The sequence below is a fragment of the Phycomyces blakesleeanus genome (genome assembly GCF_001638985.1).
Source record: "Phycomyces blakesleeanus NRRL 1555(-) unplaced genomic scaffold PHYBLscaffold_3, whole genome shotgun sequence".
Classification (NCBI taxonomy): domain Eukaryota; kingdom Fungi; phylum Mucoromycota; class Mucoromycetes; order Mucorales; family Phycomycetaceae; genus Phycomyces; species Phycomyces blakesleeanus.
In genome coordinates, this window is record NW_017265136.1 from 2,401,982 (window position 1) to 2,423,351 (window position 21,370).

The following is a 21,370-nucleotide window of genomic DNA, read 5'->3' on the forward strand; positions in this document are numbered from 1 at the left end:
AAGAAAAGTAAAGGCAGTAATACATGAGAGAATCCCTACGTAATTGTCGGAAAGCGATGCAAATTCAAGTAATAGAAACAGAATAAAAGAATCCGATTTATTGGACAGAGTATATCGAGAATACCAACGTAACTCCCCAACAGTCTATCAAAGACGCCAAAAGAGTGACAATAAGACATAGAATAGACGAAGAAGTGGAAACAAATAACTGGAGTGATTATGAAACTATGATCAGAAAGGGGCCTACTGCTGTATCCGGCTATTGTGGATGTCTTTTTTCTTCCAAAAAGAAATGTCTATAATTGAAAGAAGCACGCTGAAAGAAACTTTGGGTTGTGATGATAATATTGTCTGAAAAACTTTCTGGACAATCGACAAGCAACATATCACAACTGCTTTTCTGAATAGCTTAACAGTTGATCAAATCCCGTTATACTTCACATGCAAGAATATCTTGAAGAAAAGAAAAATAACTCCAAAGCTTTTTCTATCTAATGGACTTTATTTTCCTGATCATGTCGTTTTTCTTGATGATCTTACAAGATTAGATGAAAGACTCGTCTTCCCTTGTCATGTTTCTCAATCAATTTGGATACACAAAGGATTAACTAGGCAATGCAGAAGCAAAGGCGGCGTATTAGATGCTCCAGTTAACGTAGACAATAGTTTCTTCACTAATTCGTAATCTTGACGAGTCCAACACAATCCACTTGAGTTTAGTTCGTAGGATGTGCCATGTCAAGGATTATATCAAAGGCAACACAAGTCCGGCAAAAGTTTGGAGAGCAGCCGTTTTCTTGTAGTCGACACCACTCTATCAAGACATGAAGGCCAGTGGTGAGAAAACGATCCGGTATAATAACACCATCTTCCAGACAGAAGGTTCCCGGTTCGACCACATGTTACAAGCAATCTCTTTTGTGGCTTATCTAGTACACCCTGTTGTGTGGACATCAAAGAACTGTACTTTTGGTAGGATGTACTGCAAGTAGATACATACAAGTGCATAATCATTCTTATTCCCTTGTTTCTGTCTGTATTCTCTGTCCGTCTCTTTTTCATATAAGAAAATAGCTATTCACTTATAACCAAGCACAATATATATCTACTACTCCAACTGTTGTGACAGTTATTATCTATACTGCAATCCTTTTTATTATGATGTTTCAATATTGAAATATATATGAAAACAATAGCCTCCATAGCGCTCGATACAATGCTTTTTTTTGCCACTATCTATTAAAAGCGCCTGTCATTTATATCTATATTTGGAAATATTTACTAGTTTATAGCACATACAAAACGAAATGAATTGATGTGTGATTGTGTATATAATGAGTTTTGGAATGCAAAGAGAGACAGAGAGAGGGTAATAGTGTATATATATATATATATATATATATATGTGTGTGTGTGTGTGTGTGTGTGTGTGTGTGTGTGTGAGTGTTTATTGCATGTGCGAATGTAAACCGTAGCAATTCATTTATTCTCTCCTTTTGAAATTACCATTGCGATTATAATTACAATTTACCTTTATTTTTTTTTTATTTTTTTTTACAATTAATACTACTTTGTTATTGAAATGCAAGTACCTGAGCCGATTCCGTTAGATGACCATGTATTTGACTTTGCATTCCATCCAAAGGAATCACTTTTGGTGGCAGGGCTTATAACTGGTCATGTACATTGGTAAATAATAATAATAATAATAAAAAGAATTGAAATCTCAAATTGAATAACAACAATTGTTAGTTATCGTTATGGTGTTGAAGGAAACCAACAATTGTGGTCGACTCAACTATCAAAAAAGTCTTGTAGAGGAGTTGAATTTACACCAGAAGGATCAGGTAATTTGCATGTATTGGGACTTTATCAGATATCTATGATCAATTTTTTGTATTTATACATGAAATGCCTGTAAACTATCTCTCTGTGTGTGTGTGTGGGAAATTAGTTTTGATATCTATATCCAGAGACCGGTCCATTCAAAAGGTGGATGTACAGACAGGACGACTATTGATGAGAATGCCAAAAGCACACAAGTAAATAAATAATATACATTTAGTATTAGTATTATTATTATTATCATTCATTCTTTTCTTTAAAAACAACAACGATAATAATAAAGGTATCCTATCAATAAGATGTGCTTAATGGATGAAAATATGATGGCTACTGGTGATGATGAAGGTGTGGTAAAGGTGAGCATGATTATTAAAATGAAATCATAGTATATTAGGCTCTTATCATTATTCTAATAAAATATGTGTATATAAAAGATATGGGATCAAAGGACTCAAAAGGCGGTCAAGGAATACAAGGTCCATGAAGATTTTATAGCAGATATGGTTTACAATCCTGGTCAGGGACCAAGTTTGGTTGTGGCAGGGTAACTTTCTTTTTATTTCACATTAATTGATTATCTGCTGATACACACTACACACACACACACACACATATATATATATATATATATATATATATACAAGTATATTAATACTATATGTATCTGTAAGTGGTTCTGTTAACCGAGATATTTACTGATGGATATTCGAATATTCAAATAAATAGAGGCGATGGCCGATTATCGGTTCATGATCTAAGAGCGGATCAACCGACTGGACCACCGGAGCCTGTAGAAGATGAGCTGTTGTGCCTAAGTATTCTCAAGGTAACCCTAACAAAAAAAAATCTGACCATTAGATTTGCTCTCTCTCTCTTTTTTTTTTATTGTCATTGTTGTCATTGTTGTTGTTGTTATAGTAGTAGTACAATAAAAATAATCCAACCCAATCTGATTCAAACTGAAAATTTTCTCTTTAGAATGGTACTCAAGTAGTGGCAGGGTCCCAGAGTGGCGCACTATATTTGTGGCAGTGGGGCGAGTGGAAGACAAAGACACCTCCGTCAGGCCCTGATCGGTGGGTTGGCCACCCAAGTTCGGTTGATAGTCAATGCAAGCTTGACGAGGAGACTATTTGTACGGGCGGTAGTGACGGGATTCTTCGACTGGTCACAATAGTGCCCAAGAGACGGTTTGAGGGAGTCTTGGGGGACCATGGCGAGGATTTCCCGGTCGAGAGAGTCCGGATGACTGCCCAACAGGACTTTCTAGGTAGCTGCGGCCATGACCTCCAGCTCAGGTTCTGGGACGTTGGATTCCTGTTTGAACAAGAAACCAGTAAACCAACAAACACGTTTTATCACGATTTAACCTAAATATCATTAAAGTTTTTATATATATATATTTGTGTGTCTTGAAAAAATTGAAGTTTAAAGAAGTATTAGGAATAAAAGGGCAAAGGAGAGTTGAATTGCATTGCATTGAATTCAAATGACTTTTTTTTTTATTTTTATTATTTTGTCTCTGTCAATGTGTTTAACATTTGGTATATGGGGCCTTTTTATTATATGGATATCTGTAAAGTGCCTTTTGGGTGTGAATTGGTGCCTAATACAGTAAATACAGCCCACAAAAAGAATAGAATGGGATAGAATAAAATATGATAATCTTTTTACTGCTCCCATGGTCACCTTCAAACTAGGCATACGCAGGAACAGAAATTGATTTATTTATATGAATCTTCCAATAGACTAATAATAACATCTATGCTGTAATAATGAAATGAATCTCCAGACCCAACTAGTTTTCCTAATTTTATTTTATTTTATTTTTTTGCATCTTCTTTTGGTGAACATGCTTTTTTTTTATTTTTTTTTTATTTTTTTGGTTCTTGTTCCTATTTGTCCCGGTTCTTGGCTATTCTCTTTTCTTACATAGCTACATAGCTACATAGCTACATAGCTACATTTATATAAAGAGTGTAGGTATAAATATATAGCAGTAATTATTACTCGTTGGTTCATTTATTGAATTTATTGAAACCATTCTTTCTATGTGTGTGTGTGACAATTGAACTTATTTGTGAGTGGCTGAGAAGTCTGGAACAACTAGGGAAAATGGGGGTAAATAAGAAATTTCGGGATAAAAAAAAAAAAAAAAAAAAAAAAAAGAAAGAGAAATCAAATTATCAACTTGATCAAATTTTCTTCCTTTTTTTTTTTGACCTATTTATTTTATATTGATTCTTTTTATATGGAAAAACCAACATCCGGTTTTTTTTATATATATAAAATAAATAAATGAAAAATATATACCTTGGATACATAAAGATTACTATCTTTGAACAGGAGACATTCTCAAGATTTCTTTTTTTTTTAGGTCATTCAATAGTATGATAGTAATATAGAATAATAAAGAAAGACTTTAAGTATATTAGTAGTATTACAACAAACCAATATTATGTTCTTTTGGTGATAATTTAATATATTTATTTATATGGGTAAAAATCAACCTTGCGTCTCATTTATTCTCTTTATTATACTTCTTTAATTTACGCCTAAATATTATGGGAAGCTGAGAAGAATAGGTGGATAAAAGAATAATGGACAAAGTTTTTTTTTTTAGTGATGGTTGTGGTGGAGATTTGTTACCTGATTGGAAACGTGCCTTCTTGTTTTGTGTGTAAAGTATTTAAACGTGCTTTTATTTTTATTATAAAAAAAAAAAAAAACAAAAATTAATAGCAAGGAATCCCGACTAATCATTGAACAAGAAAAAAAAAAAGAAAAAAAATAAAAAATAAGCTTATTTCGAATGGGCATTAAAGATGGTCATTTCTCATTTTCCAATACGGATGAAACTGAATCTGGATAATCTATTTAAATAGAGAAATAATTTCGTTTCTCTTTCTTTCTTTCTACTCTTATTTCAACTCAATCATCCAAAATGCCTCCTCTTATTGTCCAATCTACCAAGCCTGAAGAAGATCCCCTTGTTATCAACGGTGGTCCTGAACACGTCCATACTGATGGTGTTGCCTGCTGTAAGTTTGTTTCAAATGTGTATATACATGTAATATTACAATGCAAATCACAATGCAAATCATAATCGTAATTTATTTTATTTTATTTTTCTGTTATCTGATTTTAATTTAATTTAATTTATATTGTATTGTATTGTTATAGTTGATCAGACCGAAAATCGTTCGCCTGTCAGTGCCACCGCCACTGTCAATAAATTCAACCCTCTTGATGTAAACCTTGATGGTCTTTTGGACAACAACCGTCGCTGGGCTGCAGCTGTTGAACAAGAAGACCCTGATTTCTTTAAGCACATTGCTGTCAAGCAAGAACCCAAGATTCTTTGGATTGGTAAGTTTATATATATATATTCTATTTTAAACTTTTTTTAATATTAATATTAATTTTTTTTTGTAATATAAAATATAATATATATATAGGCTGCTCAGATTCGCGTGCACCAGCCAACCAAATTGTCCAACTTGGTCCTGGTGAAATTTTTGAGCACCGAAACATTGCCAACGTAGTCAACCATTCGGATCTCAACTGCTTATCTGTTTTGCAGTATGCAGTAGAGGTACTGAAGGTTGAGCACATCATTGTCTGTGGTAAAGTTACTTTATTTATTTATTTATATAAAAGAAAAGGTCAATATTAATAATAATTGTTTTTTTTTTTGCAAAAATAAATTAGGTCATTATAATTGTGGTGGTGTTACTGCTGCTTATGGTCATCACCAGTATGGTTTGATTGATAACTGGTTACGAAACATCAAGGATGTCTATAGACGTAAGTACTTTAAAGAAATTGTGTATTTATTACGTGGGAAAATAATAATAATAAATAAATAAATTATGGCCAATTTCTAGTGCACCGTAAAGAATTAGAGGAGATCAAGGATGAAACCTTGCGCCTTCGTCAGTTGATCGAATTCAACGCAATCAGCTCTGCCGAAAACGTCTGCCACTCGACCATTGTCCAAAATGCCTGGAGCAAGGGACAAAAGTTGACTGTCCATGCCTGGGCCTACGACCTTGAGAGTGGAATTGCCAAGAAATTGAACTGGTGCCGTAGCCACATCCAGGATGTCAATAACATTTACATGGCAGCCTAAATCTAAACAACCAAACTCTTATATTTTTTGTTTTTTGTTTTGAACTTCTTTAACCTTCATTTCTGATTTATGCTTGATTTGATTCCTTTTCTTTACCCTTGTACACATTTTGTCTATTGATTATATATTGTCTTTTTTTTTTTTTCTTTTTTTTTGGTTATCGTTTAAGCCGGATACGCACGCGCGCATCCTTAAAAGGTTGTACAGAATTTGATGACGGAGATATATGTAAAGGTGCACATACACAGAAATATATATATATATATATATTGGTCAAGGTGTGACGCAACAATAGGGCCCCAGTTATGGTATGTATTGGTGTGGTATATTATGGGATTTATTGGTTGTGGATAATTGTTTTTCTTTGGATTTTTATCGATAATTGGGAGTTTGGTGTGACCTTGAGGTTGGGTTGGTGTAATGTAGTACGACAATAGTCCAACCCAAACAACATCCGAAAGGCTGGTCGTCAAGACCCTTGACCTTATCAATCCAAAATAATAATAAAGTGATAGTTATTTTTTCTTGGTTCAATAAAGAGGAGGGAACTGGGTCCATTTTGGTTAATTTTTTTTTCTTGAATAAGATTCTTTCAAGGTGTGGTTCCTTTCTTGATTAAGCAACAGTTCCCGTTTCACACGTCTCTTCTGTTCTGCTACATTCACGTTTACATTCTATTCCATTCCATTCTACGTACACTATTATTACTATTATTGTTAATCCCATTACATTACATTACATGATATATGTATACCAAAAAGAAGTGTTTTTGACACTAGTTTTTTCTTTTCTTGTTAAGAATTAAATAGCAAATATGTGTATAAATATATGCAGATAGACAGGTACACTATACATGTACTCCTTTATTTCTTTTTGGTTTGCAAGTCCAAGCAGGTGCACTGACACTGACACTGACACTGACACTTCTATTTATTTATTATTATTATTTTGGAATTACTTATCAAAATACTTGAAAGTGCAATAACCTTTTTGGCTAATCATTTTATTCCATTTGGCCTCGTTTACATATCATGCGGCTAAAAATAAACACACATTATAGATATAGATATATGATAAAGCGAGTTAAACCCAATTTGACGTAGATTGTACAGAAATGGCGTAAAAAATAATAATTATATATGTATGTATATGTGTGCCTGATAACCTTTCTTTTTATTTATTTAGTTTAGAATTTATGGAGTACATTTCAATATCACCATCCTTGTCCTTGTCCTTCATATCAAGCGGAGGCAGAAGCAGAAGCAGAAGCAGAAGCAGAAGCAGAAGCAGAAGCAGAAGCAGAAGCAGAAAGATAACCTATTATAGCTGTAGATTTACGGTGCAAAAAAAAAAGCTTATCTTCATAATATGTATAAAAAATTTGTTTTTGGCGTTTAATTTATTTTGTTCTTTAAGAAAAAAAGTAAATACCTAAAGTTAATAAGCCAATAGAAATAACTTGATAGATCCAATGACTTTAATACCAAATACCAAATACCAAACAGCCAATACTAATGATTCTAGTAATTAAAAAAGGGCGTAAGAGCATGTACTCTTGTATCTTATACATTTGATAGGATCGATCTTGCAAATCTATCTATTTTGTCCAGAACAAAAGAAGTGGTTCGTGCACACTATAGATATGTAGTATCAATAGTATCAATAGTAGTGATTGACTTTATCTCTTTTACTTTCTTCTCCTTACATAATGTATGATTGTATTAGCTATGTGTGTTTCTTATTTACTATCCAACCCATAACCCTTTACGATTCCTTTGATATTTTTTTTGAACATAATGATGATTGGCTACCCCCCTTTTTTTATGATTTTACTTTATAAACTAACAAAAAGTAATTGATCTTACTTGATTTGATAGGAAATGATTATTGTAGCATGCACATAAACTAATTTCCTTTTCTTAATTCATATCCCTTTCTCGGTTGCTTTGATGTTTGTGTGTGCAAAAATAAATTGAATTGAATTGAATTGAATTGAATTGAATTGAATTGAATTGAATTGAATTGAATTGAATTGATACTGTTTGTGCGCATCTGTATACCAAATCAAAATCAAATTAAAGCAAAAAGCCCATAATTTTTTATTTTTATTTTTATTTTTATTTTTATTTTTATGGTTTATGCTTTAGGGAGTGTATCATATATGTATATATTATTGCATGGTCTTAATAGGCACAAAGACGACGCACTGGCACATCAACAACAAATGAAGTAAAATAATCATATAGATTCAATTGAACTCAAACCAGTTCAGTTTTGATCCAAAATTGATCCAAAATTGATCCAATTACATTTTTACATAAAAATGTTCATGTATAAAAGTTATACCATTGTCGAATCAATATCCGAGCCATTTGGATTTTCCTTTTTGAATTGATTTTCCAAAAAACAAGCCATATATATATATAATCATTCAAAGGATTTTTCAATCACAAACCTTAACCCCTTTGTACAAACACACGTACACGCACACACATGCGCACACCAACAATTCGCACAATTCAGATCTTTTATTATTATTATTGTTATTAATTGAGGAAAAATGTCTGTCAGCCACTGTGTAGATCTGTCAACGCTACAGAGAAAACACTAGGACACCGATGGATCTAACCTTCTTTCTTTTGGTTATTGTTCTTGTGTATTGTACTATATACCATATACTATATACTATATACTGTGAAATATGAGCTATGAATTGTAGATTTCAAAAAAAATGTTTATGAATTATGCTATGGTTGAGTCAGCAAGCAAAGTGAGTGTAAGAACTTTGCGAAATTTGAAAGAATAAAAAGTGTCTTTAGCTGATGATCGTCCTGTCTTTTTCTCCACGTTGTCTTTGTACGTCCGTCCCCCCCCAAGACACACTTACACAGAGAGAGGAAGGTCGGCTAGACAAAAAAAAAGATTATTATAATTATAATTACGACTATTATATTAATATAGTAGAAATCTTAACCCCATACACCTACCCACAGGCAAGCAAGCAAGCCAAAGCAACCGACAAACCGAGCAACCAACCAACCAACCGACCAACCGACCAATTCTTCCCCCTTTTTTGCTTTGTTTCTATTTTGTATTCGCTGCCATATCTTTTTAAAGTAATTTATTTCTGTACTGCTATTGATGTTTTGTCATTACACTACACAGCACACCACGATACAGTAAACTATAATATAGTGCATTACATTACATTACATTACATTACATTACAGTTCGGTGCAGCGATATATAATATAGCACAAAATAGCACATTACAGCAGAATTTACCTTTTCTTCTTTCTTTGGCGCCTTGTGTTTCTCCTTAAATTGTTACATATACACGTACAAAAGAGAGAGAGAAAAAGAATAAAATGTGTCTCTTGGAAATCTTCAATAATCTTCAATAATCATCATAATCTTCAATAATCTTCAATAATCATAATCATAATCATAAATTATAGAAAGGAATATCCCTCCCCTTCACCCCCTTGTTAACGCTCCTTTTGAACATGATCCACTTCAGCCATCTCTATTTATTTATTTATTTATTTATTTATTTATTTATTTGCAAGTGGTATAAATACACTTGTGGATTTAAACATGAAATAAATAACATACATAAGCAAGAATCCAACCTCTTCTTCTTCTACTTCTTCTCCTTTTTCCCTTATTCTCTTCTCTTCTTTGTATTTATTTATATATATATATATATATAAAAGAAACAAAGGCATCCTGTTCGATAATTAACATCAAAATCAACATCGACAATCGACTTGGCAAAGGGTTTAATATATTTATATATTACGGACTTGAATAAGCGTTACAAATATTTTTATTTAATTTGTAATTTGACACATCCAAAAAGAAGTACAAGATCTCTTTTTAAAGAAACTGTCCTGTCACCACCACCAACAACAACAACAACAACAACAAAAATAAAAACTTGTACACAACCTGTCACCTTACTTCAGACTTTGGACAGCTTTATACATATACCTACACATTCAAATATACAACAACCACAGAAAAAAATAATACTATTATGGACGTTCTTGAATTGATTCATATTGAAGGCCAACAAAGTCAAAACAAGCCTCATAAATGTACCAAAAGTGATTGCCCAAAATCATTTGGTAAGCATTTAAAATTGAATTATTGGATGAAAGATATTAATATTTATTTAACAACTACATATAAACAGGTCGTCGATCTGACCTTGCAAGACATCTTCGAATTCATAGCAATGAAAGGTAAGACAAGCTAAAATTTATGTATAAATATAAATATAAATATATTTTATATTTTATATATACAAATTGCCTTTTCTAGACCATATGTGTGCCACGAGGATGGATGTGGAAAAAGCTTTATTCAGGTAATAATTATTATAATAATATACAAGAAGAAAAGGAAACAAGCAAAGTTTATATAAAAAAGATTTGATGTATTAAATAGATAAATAAATAAATAAAAAAAAATTGATTAGCGCTCGGCATTAAAGGTTCACTCCAGAACTCATTCAGGGGAAAGACCTCACATATGCGAAGACGAGAATTGTAAAAAAAGCTTTGGTGACAGTAGTTCATTGGCACGCCACAGGTGAGTTACACTCCACAGAAATCGATGTGCCTTTATTGCCATCATAGAGAATCACCATGGTTACTTAACAGTCTATCTTCATTAGACGCATTCATGCTGGAAAAAGACCTTACAAATGTCGATACGATGGTTGCAACAAGAGTTTTGCCCGCAAGACCGTCTTGACCACTCACCAGAAGGCTGCCCACGGATCTGTCACCAAACGCACTCATCTGCAGTGGCGCCCCTTCAATGAAGTCTCGGAGCCAATAATGAAACGACAGCCTCGACTGGACATCGGCAGCTATGGCCGTTGTCCAACCTATTATTCAGACAGCCGGCTAGGATTCCCAAACAGCTGTCAGGTATCATCGGCCTTTAATCAGCACCATTGCCCAAGTCCAATGGAATCTGGTTCGATGCCACCCTCTCCAGTTCCTTCCATCACATCCCCAACATCTCCTTCCTATCCCTTGGATACGTCCTCATTATCATCATTATCACCGCAGTCATCGTCATCATCTTATTACTTCACCAAAGATTATCATCCAAAAAATGTATCCTGCAGAGACCATTTCTTCCGACCAATGATTCACACCCCAGCTCTGTCTAGCCTTCCGTCTCCTGTGACTTCGCCTTATTTCGGAACCCAGTACTCTCCAATCGAAGATCGTTTTTCAATCAGTGGAGCCAGAGGAGACGAAGGAGGAGTAGATGGAAGAAGGGAACTGATCCCTGAAATCACGACGCCCAGACAAGGATCCTTTTCAGCACCAGATTCATTTCTCGGTAATTGCTACAGACGACCATTGATTACCAAAGAGTCTGTGTTTACACTCCCAAGACTCCAAGAAATGCAGAGCTATTTCCCTCAATATCCCAATTCTTATTTACCAATATCTCCTCAACACCCTCATTCTCACCGTCACCAAACCCATCACCACTCTTTCTCCTAACCAGAAAAAAAAAAAAGACCTTTCCCCTCCCTCCTTTCTTTCTGACTACCCCCAAAAAAATGAAATAACTTAAAAAATCCAAAAGAGCAAAAAAAAAAAAAAAGTAAAAAATGATAATTATAATATTGAAAGAAATGATCCCCAAAAACCAAAAAACCAAAAGATATATACATATATACATTTATATATGTGTATCAGTACTAATGGTTCAATATTTCAATAGTTCAAATAACCAAAAAAAGAAAAAAAAAGAAGAAAATCTAACCTAAATTCCCTTAACCTATCATGTTCTATCCTCACCCTGACTACCCTTCAAAGCTTATTTTTCACTTTTGTGGCATTTACTCGATTTGTACGCACAATTTTGAGATATTTATGCTCTGTACACAACCCTTTATTTCTTATTTTCTTTTATACCCAACATCTTCATCTTCATCTTCATCTTCATATCTTTTTTTTCTCTCTCTCTCTTTCAAGCCCCTAAACGTTGTCTTTATCTCTCTCTCTCTCTCTTTCTATCTATATATTTTCATGCCATTCATATCCAGTTTGTTTATTTTCTATGTGTTTTTTTCTTTCTTTTTAAACTTTATGATGTTCAAGAGATAGTTATCTATATACTTTATATGCCACTTTATTTATTTATTTATTTATTTATTTATTTATTTTACTTTCGATAACCGTAACCGTAACCGTAACCATAACAATAACAGTAACAGTAACAATGACAATACCAATATTCAGCCATAATACTATTAATATTATTAATATTATCTATCACTAATTAACCTATACATTCAAATTTGTGTATATAAATAAATAAAATCAATCAAAAAGCTTATATTGAATGTGTAACTAAAATATAAACCAAGATTTGCCTAGATTATCATCACAGTTAAAATATTAGTATTATTTTAATCGATTTCCAACTAGTCATAAAACAAGGTACAAAACTATAAATCTTGATTTTATATATTTATATATTTTTTTCTCTACCACAGTCCTCAGTATCATAGTCCTCCCTTTATTTAACTATGTATTTATTTTCATATTTGATTTTATACTTTTTGTAAAGAAAGAGTAATATTTAATGACCATCATTTTATTTTAATTTTTTGTTCTTTGGTACTTCATTTTTCAATTTTCAATTTTTATAGATTTGAATACCCCCTTTTAATCCCCTCCCCTTTCTTTTTTCTTTCTTTCTCCCTTTTCCCTTCTTTGCTTCTTTGCTTCTATTATATTATATTTTCACTTTGTTAACCTATCCATGTCTCACCCCCCTTTTATTTATTTATTTAAAGAATAGGAATCTCTTCAGTAAATCGAGCTGTATCAAGACATAGGATATATAAAGAATCGCGTGGGCTATTTTGGCAATAGCTAAATTAATTAATGAGTGGGATAGGCACATAAAAAAAATTACACACCCAAATTACAAATTCACACATTTACATTTACATATTGGCTATATGCTTTCTTGAATTCTTCATATATAATGTAAAAGCAAATAAGGAAATAAACAAATGAATTAAAAGTGAACTCCTGGTAGTAATAATAAGCCCAGTAATACCTCTATCTTTTCCTTTTCTCTCTTTCTCTTTAATTACACCAACAATAATACTGATACTTATTATAGGGCCATTATTTATCTTCTTCTTCTTCTTTTTCATCTTCTTATTCCTTCTGATAATAGCTCTTAGTACATCACAACCTTCAGCTATTAAAGAAAATAAAATAAACATATAAAGGATAATAATATATAGATCATGTCCAATCTGTGTCACATCTCTTCTCAATGCCAGACTTGATTTATAAACCTCTTGCTGTCAATCGTCAAACCCCTCTTCCTCTTCCTCTGGCCTGTGTAGCCGCCAATCTGTCCTCAGGAAATGATCGCCAGCTCTACACTCATGTCATTGCTCTTTCCTCGACTATCCAGGCTAGAATCGATGATCTAAAAAGTAAACAGCAATCAAGAACAAGAACACACGCACGCACCCGCACACGCACCCGCACCCGAACCCGAACCCGCATCCGCACCAGTACCAGTACCAGTACCAACACTTGCACACAGTCTCACACAGATATAGATATAAATACAGATCTAGATGCAGATACATCCGAGTATTTTAACTCTCTCAATCAAACACACATCGACACACATAGCGACACCGATCGGCTTTCGGGTGCGACCCTTTATGAATCCTCGAGTCTATCCTCACCAAAGCTTAAAGATCAATCTGACAACGCACTTGAAATAAAACCACTTTTGTGTAAGATATACAAACATGTGTTTATGCGTTTTAATTTATAATATATTTTTTTATTTGTATTATAAACAGCCTCATCTCTGCCATGCTTTGGGATATTGAAAATCCTAGAAAACACACCTGTCCAGTCTATCCAACCTACCCCCGTACCCCCATATAATCCAACCTACCAATCCTGTACATATCCTCAAGTAAAGAAACCCCTAGGTAAGGACACCACAAATAGTACTATATATATATATATATATATATATATATATATTTATATCTTTATAGTCTTATCATTACTATTACTGTTATAAATAAATAATACGTTTACTAATAGAAATAGTTCTAGAATCTAGTACATCTTTTTCAACCAGCTGTAGCTTGACTCCACCCAAATCATCAACAAATCAATCACACTGTGTTCAGATAACCCACGTAAAAAAGGTAAATTCATTGCCTAGTTACCGAATATTTGTACTGTTGCCATAGTTATTCTTTTGTTATTATTATATTTTCTAAAATAAATAAATACATGTATAGAAAATCAATGGGTTCATAGGCCTTTTTAACCGCACGCACCAACTCAGCCATATTATTATCTCAAGCACCTTGGTGCCTCCTGGGCTTTGTGAGGCCACTGATATTCTTGGAACTCAAAAGAAGGCAGTCTTGAAACTAACCTTGACCACGTTCAATTGCCCACCACAGTCTGATTTTACATTTCACTGGTCCAACAAAACCCCTTACTATTTGTCGTCGTCATTTTCATCGTCTTCTGGTTCTTCTTCGTATTCTTCTTATCCTTCTGTATTAAAAAAGCCATCGGCAGACACAAAACTATCAAATTTATCAGATTCATTAGTAAGATCCCAATTGATCAAATGGGTGGATGAACAAGCAATTTTGGTAAGTTTTTCTTTTTTATATATATATAAACGAAAATAATGGTAAAACAAAAGAAAAAACTAACCGCAAAACAAATGTGTTTTTATATACACTTTTATATATATATATATAAATATTAAAAAACAACACAATATATAAAATCCAAAATACACTACGCTACGCTACACTACACTACACCAATATAAACAACAGCCACCTCTCAAATCTGCTAGTGATCTCTTTCGATCCAAATTAAAGATCTATGTTGTCTATGACCGTAACTTGTTTCAACACTAAATAATATCGCATTTTTTTATTGCCCATCTCAAATGTTGAGAATACTATATTTTCAAATCTTTAACAAAAGTATATGTCAAAGAGCATATAGATTTTTCCTTCTTTTTCTTCTTCTTTTTTTTTTTTTTTTTAAAAAAAAAATTCGTATCATAATAGATAAGGCTGGAACGAGGCAATTATTTGGTAGAGCACAAAACAGCAATAACTTCAAGAAACCAATGTATAGCAACAACGAGCTGTGGATCTTATATTATCTTGGAAGAGATACTGTAAAAGGGATGGAATCACTATAGTTATTTATTAGAGCAACTTGATTGATACAGCCCATTTCATTTTCCCATTAACAAAATAAATGACTATCAAAAGCCTCATTTTGCATCTAGTGACTCTTTTATTTAACCCTTTTACAAATATACGATTATTCTTATTATTATTGTAGACAAACTTAATGCCACACTGTGAGCTGGCTATATAGTGAAGTTATAAGTTCAGCGACAAGAAAATGAATATCGGTAGAAGAACAGTCTTAAGAAAGAACAAATTAAAGAGAGCTAGTAAACTACTTTGGGTCATTTTTACAGACACACCACCACTTCAAAGCTGATTTCAGTGAGCGATACCAAAACCAAACCCCGCCATGCCATAGTGAACTGAATGAACCACTTGACAAATCCCGAGAGCAGAAATTTGGGACAAAGTGTGAATTTGCCCATCAAATTAAGTGTACACTTTTGACCAATTTACTATGTTATCGGGATATCGGGCTATCGTGATTCAGGATTATATTTTTGAATGAATGCCTCATTAGAAAATACACCTTGTCTACCTTACCAAGGAACACAAGTATAATAAGACAGCTCTCAAGTGTAATATAGTAGTACCAAAAACATTATTAATAATATTTTTTAAAGACAAATGTAAGATCAAAATCAAAAAGAGACAAAAACATAAAGATAGTATCAAAGTCAAATGAGATCAAAATTTATTGTTCAAAGATTTTTAAAAGGGGAATATAAGTTAAGTTAAATTAAATTAAGTGTACTAAGATATTCCAGGCCATGCTAGTCCAGTCGAGTCCAGTCGGTTCCAGTCAAGTCCAGTCGGTTTTTTTTTGGTCCATTTGATTTTTCTTTTGATCTTTTTTTTTGTCCGTTTTTTTTTTCTTTTTTTTTTGTCCAGTCAATATAAGCAAAGAGTGATAGGAGGAGGAGGATTTTGGTGTTGAAAAATAATAAAGGGGATAATTTGGACTTTTTGTTTTTTTTCTTGTTTTTTTGATTCTTTTTTTGATTCTTTTTTTTTGTCCAGTCAATTTCACGGAATAGTAATAAGAGGATGATTTTGATATTGAAAAGAATAAAAAAGATAATTTGGACTTTTGTTTTTTTTTTTTTTGCTTTTTTTTTGTCCAAACACAGCACACATAATAAAGGGAATAATTTGGACTTTTTGATTTTTTTTTGTCCGAACACAGCACACATAGTAAAGGGGATAATTTGGACTTTTTGATTTTGATTTTTGATTTTGATTTTTTTTTTGATTTTTTTTTACTTCTTTTTTTTTGTCCAGTCAATTTCACATAATAGTAATAAGAGAAGGGGGTTTTGGTATTGCTCTTTTTGCTCTTTCTGTTTTTTTTTGAGCATTTTTTTTTTGTTTTTTGTTTTTGATCAAAGACTTCATTTGCTTTGTATGTATATATGTAAAAAGGGATTTCATACCTTGTCCTGATCCAGAGTCTTGTTCCAGTTCGCAGCTTTGCTTCAATCCAGGTCCAGGTTCCAATGCAGTGTTCTTCCGGTTTGTTCATCTTTTTTTTTTTTTTTGCTTTTTTTTTTTGCTTTTTTTGTTTGCTTTTTTTGTTTTTTTTTTTTGCTTTTTTTTTGCTTTTTTTGTTTTGTTTTTTTTTTTGCTTTTTTTTTTTTTTTTTTTTTTTTGAGAGAGAGGAGGGCTTAGTATATGCCTGTGTAATTTTTGGACAGGACTTAGTATAGGCCTCAGGGTCGGATTTCTTTTGATCCTTTTGGAGTGGAGGACTTAATGTGCCTGATCATTTCTGATAGGTTTTGGTCTACGCCTCGGTTTTTGGATTTGATCCTTTAGGAGTGGAGGACTTAGTATATGCCTCGAGTTCGGATTTCTTTTGATCCTTTTGGAGAGGAGGACTTAGTATATGCCCGTTTTTTTTACAGGACTTAGTATAGGCCTCGGATTTGGTTTTTGGTTTTTGGTTTTTCTTTTGGAACTTGCTTTTGGAACTTTGCATTGGACCCCTTCTTGGAAATCGACTTGGCCTTGAGACTTGGAGGTACAACCCAGATTTTGGACTTTGATAGAAATGCGCCTCTACTTTTGTATGTATATATGTATGTATATAAGTGTGTATATGTATGTTTGTATGTCTATGACTATGACTATGACTATGTGTATGTGTATGTGTGTATGTGTATGTGTGTATGTGTATGTGTGTGTGTGTATGTGTGTGTGTGTGTGTGTGTGTGTGTGTGTGTGTGTAAGAAATAAATAGAAAAATAGAAATTGTGTGTGTTTGTGTGTGTGTGTGTGTATTTGTCTACTTCTCTAATTGTGTACTTCTCTATTTGTTTGTATATGTTTGTGTGCTAGGACTAGTACTAGAACAGTACTTGGACAGTGTTTGGACATTTGGACATTTGGACTTGGAAAAGACTTGGAATTGGACTTGGACTTGGACTTGGACATAGCAATGTACCTTGGCTTGACTATTTTGGAGATTGTACTAGTGACTATGGGGCTTGATCTGAGATAGAGAGATAATTGTAAGCATATTTTTTCTCTGGTAAATATTGTTCTGGTTGTTTTTTTTCTGCTTTTTCTTTTTTTTGTATCTTTTTTTTTTTCTTTTCATTTTCTTTTTATATTTTTTTTCTTTGTACTTCTTTTCTTTTTTGACTATCTATCTTGATTTGGCTTTGGATCTTGACAGTGACCTTGAGGGTCTCTGAAAAGCCTTTTTTTCTCTTGCGCGCATTTGGAGCCTGTATTGTAGCAATACAAAGAACAATTAGTCTATGTCTTGATATATTTCACCCTTTTCCCCGACACTTACATTAGCCTTTCTTGTAGGCCGGATTGATGTTTGCTCTGGCGCCTACTTTGGCCTTTCTTGTGGGCTGGTTTGCCCTTTTCTTCTGGCACATACTTTGGCCTTTCTTGTGGGGCTGGTTTGCCCTTTTCTTCTGGCACATACTTTGGCCTTTCTTGTGGGGCTGGTTTGCCCTTTTCTTCTGGCACATACTTTGGCCTTTCTTGTGGGCTGGTTTGCCCTTTCTCTGGTGCGCACTTGGAGCCTGCATTGTAACAATACAAAAACAATTAGATTATGTCTTGAGATAGTTTGGTCCTTTTCCCGACACTTACACTGGCCTGTCTTGTGGGCCGGATTGGTCTTTGCTCTGGCGCATACTTTGGCCTCTCTTATGGGCTGATGTGGCCTTTTTGCAGGCGCCCATGTTGGGCTTCTGGTGAGCCTTATCGGCTTTCGACGAGGTGTCTTGAGGACACAACATAGCCGACAATTTTGCGGCAGAAATGGAACCATCGGGTTCCCCGGCAGAAGCAACAGGAAGCAACAGGAAGCAAATGTCCGACCAGTGGGATAAATGTCTCCTACCAGTGAGATAAATGGACCCGCCAGTGGAAGTAAAACAGGCGGCTGGCAACTGGCAACCGGCAACCGGCAACCGACGGCTATATGAAAAGGTCCACTGGCGAGAGATAACAGGTCCACTGGTAGGAGGAAAGGGCCTACCAGTGGGAAGCAACAAACCCACTGGCAGAAAAGTCCCACTGGCGGAAGCAACAGACTAACAAAAAAAGCAACAAGCAACAGTACCTTTCATATAACATGGACCGCCGTGGAAGGCATCGGGAAGGAACAAGCAACGGGAGGGAACAAGCAACGGGAACTAACCCAAAAAAGATGGTACCAGCCGCGCCCACCAGAAGAGACGACAGAAAGCAACCAGTAATACACAGGAATACGGACAACGGGCTCACACGCTACACGCGCGCTTGTGGACTTGCTCGATAGACCATGTTTGACCCGTGGATCTACTCCATCGGGCCCCTTTAAAAGAAAGAAAGAAAAAGAGAGAGCGGTCGGTCGTAAGAGTCCAAAATCGGCTCAACAAGCTTAACAAAATAATATTGCCAAGGCTTTATGAACGTCTTTTGAACTCTTACAGTCGCCTACTCCATAGGCTTTGATTAATTAGTATTCAAAGTTGCATAGCACATAACGTAAAAAAATCATATACTTATCTTAAAGTGATCTGGCTAGCCGTTCATAAGAAAAGAATCATGGCTATCGGAAGACCCTCTTGGCTTCTGTGTATAAACGATGACCGGCCGGACATAAACCCATATATTACCAGAAGCTCTCCATCGTCTCCACCAGTAGACACGGCCAGTACAAAGAAAAAGGGAAAAAAGGAAACCCAAAAGACGCGAAAATTTTTCTCTAGTTATAAAAACAAAAATGGGGAGATGATGACGCCTCCCTCACTTTAGTCCAATAAAATTCATTGAAAGTATACATCAATCAAAAGATTGGGGGAGATAGGGGGAGGAGGATGGATGGATGCATCCTGTGTGGTGTTGGTCACGTTGATCATTTGTTTTTGTCACTACAAATACTTTTCAGAGAAAGTACCTGATTATAATATTGTATATACACAAGCTAAAAAATGAAAACAGAAAGCCTTTTTAAAATATAGCACTGGTCTTGCTTTCCAACTCTTACACTCAGTACCTATATGCTTACTTTTTGCAGTGCTATGTTGTAGTATCCTTTAAATGTATCTACTGTTTCATAAAGGCCAGGCCTTGAAAGGCGTTTTCGGAAAAATTAAGACCGTCCTGATATAAAAGATAAGGGGGGGAGTCATGCAAATATACAGGCTAAGTACAAACAAGGAAACCAAATATATATACATTTATACAGGTATGTATCACACGTTTCATATTTTCTCTCACCCTATTTGCTTCCTTTCAAAGGTTACCAAGTTACTTATGAAGTTAATAAAGCAAGCACACCAAGACAAGAGGTGTTTGGTAAAGAATACAAAACATACAAGACATAAAAAATGGCTATAGTTATTTGGCTTATTATTTATAAAAAAAATTGAATAATTTTAATAGTGTGCTTCTGTTAATCAAACAAGTCTAAGAGTACGCCTAATCGTAGCACTTTCACGTGAATTGATAAATCCCTTTATAAAAAATATATTTTTCTTAAGTTAAAGAGTGCTTTATACTGCTACTCTCGAATCGACTCTTTTACATATTCAGTATATAAAGTCTCTTTATATCTCTTACTAGGCTTCTTTTATTTACCCTATATGTATTAGATTAATGTACTCTAAGCAATAGGCAGCACTATAGATTGTGTATTGAATAATGCAATTTATTTTTGTAATAAAAATAAAGAGATAAATATGCACTTTTAATAACAATATATATCATACATATAGTATGACAATATTATCTGAAATCCTCAAGCCTCTTATAACTTACAAAATAAAGTCTAAAGGCTACTGCTTTAATATATTATGCCTTTTGCAAATGTAATTTTAAGCAGACACGAAAGTAATTTTTATTTTGTGCATGTATAAAAGGCAAGTGGTCATCTTTTATTTATTCTTCCTTAAATAAAAGAGGTTGGTTATAAAATTGAACAATGCTTTTGCGACAACACTTCATAGTTTTCTGCTAACAATATTAGCTCATAAATATTACTAGCTGTATTTTACTCGAGTAAAAACATTGTGACGATGAGTATTAGTCTCTTGGATCTCACGCGTGCAGATACCTGGGAATTCTAGTACAAAAATTATACAATAAAGAGTAAATAATAAGAGAGAAAGAAAAATATAACTACCACAAAGTATCGACTTGATTTGGGAGCACAAAGAAAGATGCATTGGCCAGTGTAGTTCTTATCCGTGATTATTGTTTTTTAAATGTGCCCAAGTAGGGCCAGTTTCTTATTTTTCCCATATTTTCCAATTAGGCACAGCAACGAAAGTTCAACCCAGAGCTAATTAAATAAAGTGTTGGTGTGGGTCGTTTTGAAGTGAACAGATAGAGGAGTTGGGACAGCTAGCTGGAGATGCTGTTGGCATATATGGGGTGACTATATTTCTATTTGTGGTTACTGAGGTATACGAATAAGATTTTAAAAGGGAACAATAGATACTGTGAGAGTGTTGTTTATTTAAGAAAGAAGATCATAGCTGTTTATACAGACATCTGGTTCCCTAATTTAAGATCTCCGTAGGTTAATGGTTGATTATCACTGAAGCAGTGTGAAGTGTACGAGTGCCTGGTGCGTGTTACATTCCTGAGATGTGACCCTGCCAGATTCATTAGCAATGTAG

At 34.0% G+C, this 21,370-nt stretch overlaps 5 protein-coding genes across 5 annotated transcripts; 4 read left to right on the forward strand and 1 right to left on the reverse strand.

Annotated features, from left to right (window-relative positions):
• Positions 1-1,582: 1,582 nt before the first annotated feature.
• Positions 1,583-3,219, forward strand: PHYBLDRAFT_18392 (hypothetical protein; the record flags this gene model as incomplete). Its single annotated transcript, XM_018438856.1, has 7 exons — positions 1,583-1,689; positions 1,753-1,847; positions 1,955-2,042; positions 2,129-2,201; positions 2,280-2,348; positions 2,534-2,671; positions 2,824-3,219. The coding sequence occupies 7 exons, from the start codon at positions 1,583-1,585 to the stop codon at positions 3,217-3,219; spliced, it is 966 nt and encodes a 321-aa protein (XP_018296909.1).
• Positions 3,220-4,789: 1,570 nt separating this feature from the next.
• On the forward strand, positions 4,790-5,977 carry PHYBLDRAFT_62368 (hypothetical protein; the record flags this gene model as incomplete). The annotated part of the gene is made up of 5 exons (XM_018440961.1): positions 4,790-4,886; positions 5,029-5,214; positions 5,304-5,471; positions 5,557-5,652; positions 5,733-5,977. The coding sequence occupies 5 exons, from the start codon at positions 4,790-4,792 to the stop codon at positions 5,975-5,977; spliced, it is 792 nt and encodes a 263-aa protein (XP_018296910.1).
• Positions 5,978-10,177: 4,200 nt separating this feature from the next.
• On the forward strand, positions 10,178-10,577 carry PHYBLDRAFT_107716 (C2H2-type zinc finger transcription factor; the record flags this gene model as incomplete). The annotated part of the gene is made up of 3 exons (XM_018428012.1): positions 10,178-10,224; positions 10,304-10,349; positions 10,461-10,577. Coding segments are annotated over 3 exons (210 nt in total), but the record flags the coding sequence as incomplete, so codon positions are not given.
• Positions 10,578-13,306: 2,729 nt separating this feature from the next.
• PHYBLDRAFT_62366 (hypothetical protein) lies at positions 13,307-15,724 on the forward strand (the record flags this gene model as incomplete). Its single annotated transcript, XM_018440960.1, has 7 exons — positions 13,307-13,784; positions 13,854-13,988; positions 14,107-14,213; positions 14,310-14,675; positions 14,868-14,931; positions 15,108-15,220; positions 15,533-15,724. 7 exons carry the CDS (start codon positions 13,307-13,309, stop codon positions 15,722-15,724), a joined length of 1,455 nt encoding a protein of 484 aa, XP_018296912.1.
• A 1,298-nt stretch (positions 15,725-17,022) lies between these two features.
• PHYBLDRAFT_140927 (hypothetical protein) lies at positions 17,023-19,606 on the reverse strand (the record flags this gene model as incomplete). Its single annotated transcript, XM_018430484.1, has 6 exons — positions 17,023-17,116; positions 17,211-17,300; positions 18,040-18,280; positions 18,397-18,796; positions 18,904-19,059; positions 19,529-19,606. 6 exons carry the CDS (start codon positions 19,604-19,606, stop codon positions 17,023-17,025), a joined length of 1,059 nt encoding a protein of 352 aa, XP_018296913.1.
• Positions 19,607-21,370: the final 1,764 nt, after the last annotated feature.